The sequence below is a fragment of the Hoplias malabaricus genome, chromosome 1 (assembly GCF_029633855.1).
Source record: "Hoplias malabaricus isolate fHopMal1 chromosome 1, fHopMal1.hap1, whole genome shotgun sequence".
Classification (NCBI taxonomy): domain Eukaryota; kingdom Metazoa; phylum Chordata; class Actinopteri; order Characiformes; family Erythrinidae; genus Hoplias; species Hoplias malabaricus.
Genome location: NC_089800.1, coordinates 8,711,529 through 8,723,691, shown reverse-complemented (window position 1 = coordinate 8,723,691; position 12,163 = coordinate 8,711,529). Strand labels below are relative to the sequence as shown.

Genomic DNA, 12,163 nt, shown 5'->3' with positions numbered 1-12,163 from the left:
TGACACACACTATGTAACACAAGATTGACCATGAATATCCACCTCTAAATTCACAGAAGGCTACAACTGACCACGAACATCTACCTTAAAACACCACAGACATCTACGACTGACCATGAGCAAGGTAGGTTTTAATTTTCAGTCCAGACTTTAATCATGAGCTTATTCCTAGGTTTAGTCTAGATTTGTTTATTCTGGGTTTAGTCCTTTGTGTGATGCTATGGTCAGTGGTCAGAACTTCGATTTAAAAATTCATCACTCGTCCACCTGGCATGAATGCCCCGACACACACCAACTCCCCCTAACACACACCAGCTCCCCTGACACACACCAACACAGCCCGACACACACCAACTCCCCCTGACACACACCATCTCCCTCTAACACACACCATCTCTCCCCAACATGCACCAACTCCCCCAAACACACCTCCTGACACACACACCGAATCCACCTAACACACACCAAATCCCCCTGACACACACCAACACTGCCCAACACACACCATCTCCCTCTGACACAAACCATCTCTCCCCGACATGCACCAACTCCCCCCAACACCCCCCCCGACACACACACACACCAAGTCCCCTGACGCACACCAACTCCCCCTGATACACTCTAACTGCCTCTGACATACACCACCTCCCTCCGAAACACTAACTCCCCTTGACATACGCCATCTTCCCAAACACTCACCAATTATCAACCAACTACCAACTACCCCTGACACACACCAACTCACCCAACACAGTCTGACATCAGTACAACATCACTGCTGGCACATCTTGTAAAGTCAACCCACTGCGCCACCTACTGATGAGAGGCATTTTCTCACACTTCACACACACACACACACACACACATACACACACACACACACACACACACACACACACACACACACACATACACACATTCCTGGTCCTTATGAGTATGTTTATTGGGTTGTGGGGTTAAAATGTATTTGACAACTTTGAATGTATTTGACACACAGTAAACCATTAGGCTCGAGATAAAGTCAGTAATAAATTAACTTTGTGTGTGTGTGTGTGTGCATGCGTGTGTGTGTGTGTGTGTACACGTGTTAGTCTATCTCTCCTACAGGGGCCGGAGCTCTAAGGGAGGATGAGGATGAAGATCTGAATAAAACTCTGAGCATTCAGCGATTCCACAACATTCTCGGCCCTAATCCCAGAATGCCAAGTGAACATTACCGTTCCTACAGCGAGGAGGACTTTGAGTGTGAGTTTTCATAACACACACAAACAAACAAACATCAGTAAACTGTTCATTTACAAAAGTCACTTATGAACTTTCACAACACTGAAAAACCAGAACAGAGAGAAATCCTTTGTGACTAATGCCTGGCCTCTGGCCAGCATGTGGTCAGTGTAGGAGAGACTGTATGGTCAGTGTAGGAGAGACTGTATGGTCAGTGTAAGAGAGACTGTGTAGTCAGTGTAGGAGAGACTGTGTGGTCAGTGTAGGAGAGACTGTGTAGTCTGTGTAGGAGAGACCATGTGGTCAGTGTAGGAGAGACTGTGTAGTCAGTGTAGGAGAGACTGTGTAGTCAGTGTAGGAGAGACTGTATGGTCAGTGTAGGAGAGACTGTGTAGTCTGTGTAGGAGAGACCATGTGGTCAGTGTAGGAGAGACTGTGTAGTCAGTGTAGGAGAGACTGTGTAGTCAGTGTAGGAGAGACTGTATGGTCAGTGTAGGAGAGACTGTATGGTCAGTGTAGGAGAGACTGTGTAGTCAGTGTAGGAGAGACTGTGTAGTCAGTGTAGGAGAGACTGTGTAGTCAGTGTAGGAGAGACTGTGTGGTCAGTGTAGGAGAGACTGTGTAGTCAGTGTAGGAGAGACTGTGTGGTCAGTGTAGGAGAGACTGTGTAGTCAGTGTAGGAGAGACCATGTGGTCAGTGTAGAAGAGACTGTGTGGTCAGTGTAGGAGAGACTGTATGGTCAGTGTAGGAGAGACTGTATGGTCAGTGTAGGAGAGACTGTATGGTCAGTGTAGGAGAGACTGTGTAGTCAGTGTAGGAGAGACTGTGTAGTCAGTGTAGGAGAGACTGTGTAGTCAGTGTAGGAGAGACTGTGTGGTCAGTGTAGGAGAGACTGTGTAGTCAGTGTAGGAGAGACTGTGTGGTCAGTGTAGGAGAGACTGTGTAGTCAGTGTAGGAGAGACCATGTGGTCAGTGTAGAAGAGACTGTGTGGTCAGTGTAGGAGAGACTGTGTGGTCAGTGTAGGAGAGACTGTATGGTCAGTGTAGGAGAGACTGTGTGGTCAGTGTAGGAGAGACTGTGTGGTCAGTGTAGGAGAGACTGTGTAGTCAGTGTAGGAGAGACTGTGTAGTCAGTGTAGGAGAGACTGTGTGGTCAGTGTAGGAGAGACTGTGTAGTCAGTGTAGGAGAGACTGTGTAGTCAGTGTAGGAGAGACTGTGTGGTCAGTGTAGGAGAGACTGTGTGGTCAGTGTAGGAGAGACTGTGTAGTCAGTGTAGGAGAGACTGTGTGGTCAGTGTAGGAGAGACCATGTGGTCAGTGTAGGAGAGACTGTGTGCTCAGTGTAGGAGAGAATGTGTGGTCAGTGTAGGAGAGAATGTGTGGTCAGTGTAGGAGAGACTGTATGGTCAGTGTAGGAGAGACTGTGTAGTCAGTGTAGGAGAGACTGTGTGGTCAGTGTAGGAGAGACTGTGTAGTCAGTGTAGGAGAGACTGTGTGGTCAGTGTAGGAGAGACTGTGTGGTCAGTGTAGGAGAGACTGTGTAGTCAATGTAGGAGAGACCATGTGGTCAGTGTAGAAGAGACTGTGTGGTCAGTGTAGGAGAGACTGTGTGGTCAGTGTAGGAGAGACTGTATGGTCAGTGTAGGAGAGACTGTGTGGTCAGTGTAGGAGAGACTGTGTGGTCAGTGTAGGAGAGACTGTGTAGTCAGTGTAGGAGAGACTGTGTAGTCAGTGTAGGAGAGACTGTGTAGTCAGTGTAGGAGAGACTGTGTGGTCAGTGTAGGAGAGACTGTGTAGTCAGTGTAGGAGAGACTGTGTAGTCAGTGTAGGAGAGACTGTATGGTCAGTGTAGGAGAGACTGTGTAGTCAGTGTAGGAGAGACTGTGTGGTCAGTGTAGGAGAGACTGTGTAGTCAGTGTAGGAGAGACCATGTGGTCAGTGTAGGAGAGACTGTGTGGTCAGTGTAGGAGAGACTGTGTGGTCAGTGTAGGAGAGACTGTATGGTCAGTGTAGGAGAGATTGTGTGGTCAGTGTAGGAGAGACTGTGTGGTCAGTGTAGGAGAGACTGTGTAGTCAGTGTAGGAGACACTGTGTAGTCAGTGTAGGAGAGACTGTGTGGTCAGTGTAGGAGAGACTGTGTAGTCAGTGTAGGAGAGACCATGTGGTTAGTGTAGGAGAGACAGTGTGGTCAGTGTAGGAGAGACCATGTGGTCAGTGTAGGAGAGACTGTGTGGTCAGTGTAGTAGAGACCGTGTAGTCAGTGTAGGAGAGACCATGTGGTCAGTGTAGGAGAGACTGTGTGGTCAGTGTAGGAGAGACCGTGTGGTCAGTGTAGGAGAGACCGTGTGGTCAGTGTAGGAGAGACTGTGTGGTCAGTGTAGGAGAGACTGTGTGGTCAGTGTAGGAGAGAATGTGTGGACAGTGTAGGAGAGACTGTGTGGTCAGTGTAGGAGAGAATGTGTGGTCAGTGTAGGAGAGACTGTGTGGACAGTGTAGGAGAGACTGTGTGGTCAGTGTAGGAGAGACTGTGTGGTCAGTGTAGGAGAGACTGTGTGGTCAGTGTAGGAGAGAATGTGTGGACAGTGTAGGAGAGACTGTGTGGTCAGTGTAGGAGAGAATGTGTGGTCAGTGTAGGAGAGACTGTGTGGACAGTGTAGGAGAGACTGTGTGGTCAGTGTAGGAGAGACTGTGTAGTCAGTGTAGGAGAGAATGTGTGGTCAGTGTAGGAGAGACTGTGTGGACAATGTAGGAGAGACTGTGTGGTCAGTGTAGGAGAGACTGTGTAGACAGTGTAGGAGAGACTGTGTGGTCAGTGTAGGAGAGAATGTGTGGTCAGTGTAGGAGAGACTGTGTGGACAGTGTAGGAGAGACTGTGTGGTCAGTGTAGGAGAGACTGTGTGGTCAGTGTAGGAGAGACTGTATGGTCAGTGTAGGAGAGACTGTGTAGTCAGTGTAGGAGAGACTGTGTAGACAGTGTAGGAGAGACTGTGTGGTCAGTGTAGGAGAGAATGTGTGGTCAGTGTAGGAGAGACTGTGTGGACAATGTAGGAGAGACTGTGTGGTCAGTGTAGGAGAGACTGTGTAGACAGTGTAGGAGAGACTGTGTGCTCAGTGCAGGAGAGAATGTGTGGTCAGTGTAGGAGAGACTGTGTGGTCAGTGTAAGAGAGACTGTGTGGTCAGTGTAGGAGAGACCGTGTCGTCAGTGTAGGAGAGACTGTGTGGACAGTGTAGGAGAGACTGTGTGGTCAGTGTAGGAGAGACTGTGTGGTCAGTGTAAGAGAGACTGTGTGGTCAGTGTAGGAGAGACCGTGTGGTCAGTGTAGGAGAGAATGTGTGGTCAGTGTAGGAGAGACCGTGTGGTCAGTGTGGGACAGACTGTGTGGTCAGTGTGGGAGAGACCATGTGAAAGTGTGTGTGAATGTAAGAGAATGTGTGTGTGAGAGAGAGTGAGAGCTTGAGAGGAAGAGAAACAGTGACAAAGAAAACGTTTGTGAATGTGAGAGAAGGTGTGTCTGTGAGAAAGACAGAGAGAGAGAGGGTTATTCTGTTCTGTATTATTTTGTTCTTGTGTCCAGTCCACCGTCAGTCATCCCGTCACGTCCGTCACCCTCTGTCCAAACACCCGGGTGCTGGGGTGAAGAAGAGGAGCGGGAAGAAGAGGAGGAAGAGTAAAGATGATAGAGAGAATGTGGTGGAGGAGGATGAAGAGGAAGATGATGAAAAAGAAGCTACAGAGTCTCACGTAGTGGAGTTGGACCCGAAAGAGAGCGTCCAGGTGATACACTCCCTAACCCTATCCCTGTGGAGTTTAAACGGACTGCGGTGCTGATGCTTTGTTGTTGTGTTTAGAATGTAGAATAAAAAATTTTTCTGATCCATTTTTCAGTTTTTTGTTTCAGATGAGGAGCCTCACACTGTTCTGGAGGGCTCTAAAAGTTTGGGTTCTCACGCTGATCCGGTTGTGTCCTGTCCTGTTACAAAGTGAGTGTATTTACTACTCTACGATCTCCACCTTAATAAGCCACGTCCACCCACTTAGTCCCACCCACAATTTTTCAGTCCCACCTCAATTATATTATAAGCCCCTCCCACTCTATCCCCAGCTGTACTTCAATAATTTCAAGACCCGCCCCTGTGCTGTCATAATGTTGTTTGGTTATGGTTCAGTTGATTAAAATTTACTTGTCAAATTAAATTTGAATGTTTATTTTCATAAAGTTGTTCAGCAGTACCCTTCCTGGATTGGGACCTTGTCGTGGCGGAAGGGCTTGTGTGGTATAATGACTTCCAGGGCAATGTCGTCGGGAGTTGTTAGCTCCCCCCAGTAGGGTCTCCCATGGTGAACAGGTCTGGAGTGAAAAGCCATACAAACATGATCCAAGAAGCATCCCTATGACTACATATGTGTCAGATGGCGAGCGCCTGGCAGCCGGGCAGAGCACATGGCCCGACCAGGCTCAGCCCGAAAAGGCAACGTGGGAGGATCATGTGGGCTCACCACCTGCAAGATCCAGCAGTGTGGTGCAGAGCAGGGCCCCTGGCGTCATGGAGCTTGGCAGCAGAAACTGGTTCTTGGCACATGGAACGTAACCTCATTGGGGGGAAGGAGCTGGAGCTGGTGGGGCTCACCTCTACACAGTGTGAGCTCCAGAACCTGTACTGGGTGAGAGGCACCTGGCAGGTCAACTGATCATCATTAGGTGGTGAGTTGGATCTGATGGCAGGGAAAGCTGCTGGACAGACCTGGTATGCCAAAATGTATAGTGAAATAGGAAAAGCTGGCAGAGGACTTTCAACTCCAGTACAGATGGATTTCAACTCTCACTTCTGAGAGAACTTCTCACATGTTCCGGAGGAGGTTGGGGGAATGGAGTCTGAATGGACCCTGTTCCGGACTTCCATTATGGAAGTTGCTGCATAGAGCTGTGGTTAAAAGCTTGTCGGTGCCTGTTATGGTGGCAACCCAAGAACTGTTGGTGGACACCAGGGGTGAGGGAAGCTGTCAAGCGAAATAAGAAGGCTTTTTGACCTTGGCTGGCTTGGGGAACTCCACAGATTCCACAGATGGGTACCGGCAGGCGAAAAAGGCTGCAGCTGTGGCAGTTGCAGAAGCAAAATCCAGAGTATGGGAAGAGTTTGGAGAGGCCATGGAGAATGACATATGGGTGGCCTCAAAGAGGTTTTGGAAAACATTCTGACAGCCCAGGAGGTGGAGGGGGGACACTGTCCAAGCTGTGCTCAGTAAGGATGGTGAAACTCTGAACTCGACTGAGTGTGTTGTTGCGTGTAGGAGGAACTCATAAACCCGAGACACGTGCCTCCTGGACAGGAGGTAGGGCCAAAGGGGCTCGGGTGTCAGGTTCCTTTTCCTTGGCTGAAGTCACTGAGTTGGTGAAAAAGCTTTGCAGTGGCAAAGCCCTAGGAGTGGATGAGATTCACCCAGAGTTACTGAAGGCATTTAATACTGTAGGGCTGTCTTGGATGACACGCCTCTACAATATTGCTTGGACCACAGGAACGATGCCTTTGGATTGGTGAACGGGGGTGGTGAAAGGACTGGAGAAAGTGTGCCAATTATTGTGGTATCACACTTCTCAGCCTCCCTGGGACAGTCTATGCCAAAGTGCTGGAAAGGAGAATACATCCAATAGTTAAACCTAGGATTTTGGAGGAAAAATGCGGATTTCGTCCTGGCCGTGGAACTGTGGACCAACTCTTTACTTTTTCACAGATGATTGAGGGTGCGTGCAAGTTTGCTACTTCACTCTACACATGCTTTGTGGATTTGGAGAAGGTGTATGACCATGTTCCCTGAGAGATTCTGTGGAAGGTGCTTTGTGAATATGGTGTGCCAGGGTCCTTGTAATCTCAGAGTTTGAGTTGTGTTTGCATCCTCCGCAGTAAGTGGGCATTGAACTCCATCAGGGCTATGCCTTGTCTCCACTCCTGTTCCTGAAATTCATGGCCAGGGTGGTGAGGCGTAGCCTGGAACAGGATGGCTTCCTTCAAGGGGCTTAGGACGATGTTGTGGATGATGTTGTTAATCTGGCTTCTTCGCACGGAGGCTTCCAGCGTTCACTTGAGCAGTCTGCAGCCAAGTGTGAAGCGGTTGGTATGCGGTTCAGCACCTCCAAGTCTGAGGCCATGGTTATCTCCTGGAAACCTCCCTCTTCAGGTAGGGGGTGAGAACCTGTTCAAGTATCTTGGGTTCTTGTTCACGAGTGATGGGAAGAGGGATTGTGAGGTTGACTGTAGGTTAGGTGCAGTAATGCAGTCACTGTACCGGACCCTTATGGTGAAGAGAGAGCTGAGCCATAAAGCAAAGCTCTCAAATTATCGGTCAGTCTACGTACCTACTCTCACCTATGGGCATGAGCTCTGGGTAATGACAGAACATGAAAAAATTGCAGATACAAGCGGCCAAAATGAGCTATCTCCGAAGGGCTGCTGGACGTACTGTCCATGATCAGGTGAGGAACTCAGTGATTAGGGAGGAGCTGAGTAGAGATGCTGCTCATTCATGTTGAGAGGACTCAGTTGAGGTAGTCTGATAAGGATGCCTCCTGGACTCCTCTCACTGGACATCTGTGCTTCTTTACTCGCCCTGTTGCCACCACGACCCTCAAATGGGTCATTTTATTGCGTTGTATTTTCTCCTGACAGTGTGCTGTGTTTATTATTGGGAGGATGAGTTACAGAACAGTTCTTTTTGTGTGTGTTCATTTTATTAGAGTGTGTTTGATTAGAGAGTGTATGTGTTTTACTAAGGAGTTGGTGTGTTTTCCCTGTGTCTGCGTGGGTTTCCTCCGGGTGCTCCGGTTTCCTCCCATGGTCCAAAAACACACATTGGTAGGTGGATTGGCAACTCAAAAGTGTGACCGTAGGTGTGAATGTGTGAATGAATGTGTGTGTGTTGTCCTGTGAAGGACTGGCGCCCCCTTCAGGTGCCTGGAGGTTGTGGGTTCGATTCCCGCTCCGGGTGACTGTCTGTGAGGAGTTGGTGTGTTTCCTCCTGGTGCTCCAGATTCCTCCCACAGTCCAAAAACACACATTGGTAGGTGGATTGACGACTCAAAAGTGTCCATAGGTGTGAGTGTGTGAGTGAATGTGTGTATATGTCTGTGTTGCCCTGTGAAGAACTGGCGCCCCCTCCAGGGTGTATTCCCGCCTTTCGCCCAATGATTCCAGGTAGGCTCTGGACCCACCGCGTCCCTGAATTGGATAAGCAGTTACAGATAATGAATGAATGAATAAACGGTGGTGCAGCATGTAGGGTTGAAGTCACACAGCTCCAGTGACCTGGAGGTTGTGGATTTGAGTCCCGTTCCGGGTGACTGTCTGTGAGGAGCTTTGTGTGTTCTCCCCGTGTCTGCGTGGGCTTCCTCTGGATGCTCTGATTTCCTCCCATGGTCAAAAAACACATGTTGTTAGGTGGATTGGCAACTCAAAAGTGTCCATAGATGTGAGAGTTTGAGTGAATGCGTGGGTGCGTGTCACCCAGCGAAGGACTGTTGTCCTCTCCAGGGTGTGTTCCTGCCTTGCGCCCAGTGATTCTGGGTAGCCTCCAGACCCACCGCGACCATGAACTGGATAAGTGGTTACAGATAATGAATGAATGAATGAATGAATTAATTAATTAATGTGTTTTATTAGAGAGGGTGTGTGTTTTATTGGAGAGTGTGTGTGTGTTTTGAATTGGGATGTTTGTTGTTTTGGAGTGTGTGTTGCATTTGCGTGTGTGTGTTGTATTGGGGTGTGTTTGTTGTATTAGGGTTTGTGATGTATTGTGTGTGTGTGTGTGTGTTGTATTTAGGTGTGTGTTTTATTGGTTTGTGTGTGTGTCTTGGGTTTGGGTGTGTGTTTTATTGGGGTGTGTGTGTGTTTGTGTGTGTGTCTTGTATTTGGGTGTGTGTTTTATTGGGGTGTGTGTGTTGTTTCAATGGTCAGCAGGGTCCAGATTGTTCTCGTTAATAACCGTCACCACTGGCAACAGTTTTTTCTCTCCTTTTTTTAAAATCCTGCGTGTCCCAGTTCTCTTTCGTCTCCTGGGTTTGGTTCTTCTCTGTGGAATTTTTCAGTGTGGCTCCAGATAATGTTCTTGATAATATTCTGGATAAGGTCCTGGATTGTATATTCCTCTTTTACTTTATGTGCTGAAGTGTGATTGCAGTGGTGAGTACAGTGGTCTTTACTGTATGGGGGAAAGGTCAGAAGGGTGTCACTGAATCTAACCATGTTTTGAATAAAACTGCGGCTGGAATTTTACAAATTGTTTCACATCATTTTGAACTCTGAGATATGATGTATATATGAAATCACTGATTTTATGGATACGGGTCAGAGAGACATTGCATGGAGAGACTCAGGTCTGAGGACAGTGATGAGATTTAATGATTATTTTCTAATAATGATTGTAAAATTAATTATAATTGTTATTATTATTATTAGTAGTAGTAGTAGTAGAAGTAGTAGGATTGAACTACACTTGTTTGTTTTATTTCAGCATTCCTGAAGCTGATGCTGGGTTCTGTGAGTTGGATTCTCGGAGCTGTGAGTTGTCAGCGCAGAGCCTCCAAGAACACAGCAGAACGGGGAACATGACAGGAACTGAACATGCCAAATACCAGCGTATCCCCACTGAGGAAACAGACGCAGAATTTCTGGCCTCCGCCGACCTCGACGTCATCAAGAGTCAGTTACCCACATAAGTAGAAATACACATAGTTAGGGTTCTAATGCACATGGTTAAGGTTCTAATACTTAGGGTTAGGGTTCTAATACACATGGTTTACCTCGCAGCTCCCTCCTCACCCAAAGTAGACACTGGGTGCAAAGTGGGAACATATGGAGTAAGATAAGTGTCAAAAATAAACATGTGCATGCTCATATACTTTCGTACATAAATATTTAATTTGTACACAAAAGTCTGCTATGTGCGTGTTTTGTACGAATACGACTTAAAAAATATTCAATTATAAAGACTTACACATAGGACTTGAGGCAAGGCGGGAATACACCCTGGAGGGGGCCCCAGTCCTTCACAGGGCAACACACACTCACACCTATGGACACTTTTTGAGTCACCAATCCACCTACCAACGTGTGTTTTTGGACTGTGGGAGGAAACCGGAGCACCCGGAGGAAACCCACGCGGACACGGGCAGAACACACCAACTCCTCACAGACAGTCACCCGGAGTGGGAATCGAACCCACCACCTCCAGGAGCTGTGTGACTACCTGCTGCGCATCCGTGCCGCACATATATTAACAGTTTGTGTAAAATTAAAGACTTGTATGAATACTGTGCTGCACGTTGGTGCAGCAGGTAGTGTCGCAGTCACACAGCTCCAGGGACCTGGAGGTTGTGGGTTCGATTCCCGCTCTGGGTGACTGTCTGTGAGGAGTTGGTGTGTTCTCCCCGTGTCCGCGTGGGTTTCCTCTGGGTGCTGGCGGCACGGTGGCTTGGTGGTTAGCACGTTCGCCTCCCAGCGCTGGGATCTTGGGTTCAAGTCCCATCTGGGTGGAGTTTCCATGTTCTCCCTGTGTCTGCGTGGGTTTCCTCCGGGGGCTCCGATTTCCTCCCACAGTCCAAAAACATGGAGGGTAGGTGAATTGGCTTCTCTAATAACTGTCCTGGTGTGTGAATGAATGTCTGTATGTGTGAGACCAGATATGGATTGGCGCTCTGTCCTGGGTTAAACCCTAGTGCCCGATGCAGTCCTCCAGGTGGACGGTCGTTTCTGGTTGAGAGTACGCTGTGCGCGTTTGGCTGCCGCTTCTCGCGTTCTGAGCGTTCTGAGCAGTGTAGATTGTAAAGCGTCCTTGGGTGTCTAGAAAGGCGCTATATAAGTGTAACGATAATAATAAAATATTTATGAAAATTATTAATTCTACACACCAGTGGTTCCATTCTTCACGTTCTTCATTTCATAAATGTCATACTCTATAAGGCAGATACAATATGAAGGTCTCATATGAAAGCTGGAACTATCTTCTTTCCATTGGAGCAGTGTTATTATGTAAAATGTGGACAACTAATGAGGAATCTGCTTTAAATATAAAACACACAAAAAAAACAGAAATATGAAAGGGATTTGAAATTAATAATCTGTACAAAAATAAATGTCACACAAAAGTTATAAATGATTAATCAAATCAATGGGCTGGTTCTTGGGATTTTTAACTACAAAGTATTATTATTATTATTATTATTATTCAGTCAAGTGTTCAGATTTATAATATATATGTTATCCTTAATTTTGGGGTAAAACAAATAACCTACTAAAATATATCTGTGGTTATACTACTTGTATGTATAAACCTGGCATCATTGAGTTTCTGAGATTATCCTGAAACTAACAAGCTCTCATCTGTCTGTCTACAACTCTCCTTGTTCCACTATATTCATCAGTTACCACATGAAAATAAAATAAAACATAGAAATGGGGCTCTAATATGTAAATACACTTCAAACCAGACAAATCATAAAATAACATATATTGGGCACAGGGGGACACCATAAGCTTTCATTTAACACCTCTCCCACCAGTTCAAAACAAGACGCAGCAGACCACACTTGTGCACTATATTAAATCGATTGGCCTTCTGCTCTATGCATCTTGCCTGTGAGTCCAGTGACGTACGTATTTTTGACAGTGTTTTCTTACTTTCCAATTCTTGTTCGTAATCTAGAAGCCGTACCCATAATAATTCAAGTTGTATGCCTAAGTCTTTATAATAGTGTTCAATCGATATATCGGCGGGCCGATTAATCAGGCCGATTTTTGGCATTTTTTTATATAATCGGCATCAGACGATATATGAGCGCAAGAGGCCGATATTTACACAATGCATAATACAGGCCAAGCTGTGGGAAGAAACCCAGTGTTATTTAGCCTCTTATTTCACTCATTGGTCGCCGGTGCCTAAAAAAAAA

The 12,163-nt window shown here is 47.0% G+C and overlaps 1 protein-coding gene across 1 annotated transcript in view; it reads left to right on the top strand.

Moving 5' to 3' along the window:
- Positions 1-12,163, top strand: part of LOC136701591 (anion exchange protein 2-like) — an 83,927-nt gene that overhangs the window by 3,612 nt on the left and 68,152 nt on the right. The window contains exons 3-7 of the mRNA XM_066676207.1: positions 57-124; positions 1,092-1,245; positions 4,802-5,001; positions 5,113-5,207; positions 9,730-9,917. Of these exons, the coding sequence (XP_066532304.1) occupies positions 116-124; positions 1,092-1,245; positions 4,802-5,001; positions 5,113-5,207; positions 9,730-9,917 (646 nt within the window). The 5' untranslated portion in view covers positions 57-115. The remainder of the gene's footprint in view (positions 1-56; positions 125-1,091; positions 1,246-4,801; positions 5,002-5,112; positions 5,208-9,729; positions 9,918-12,163) is intronic.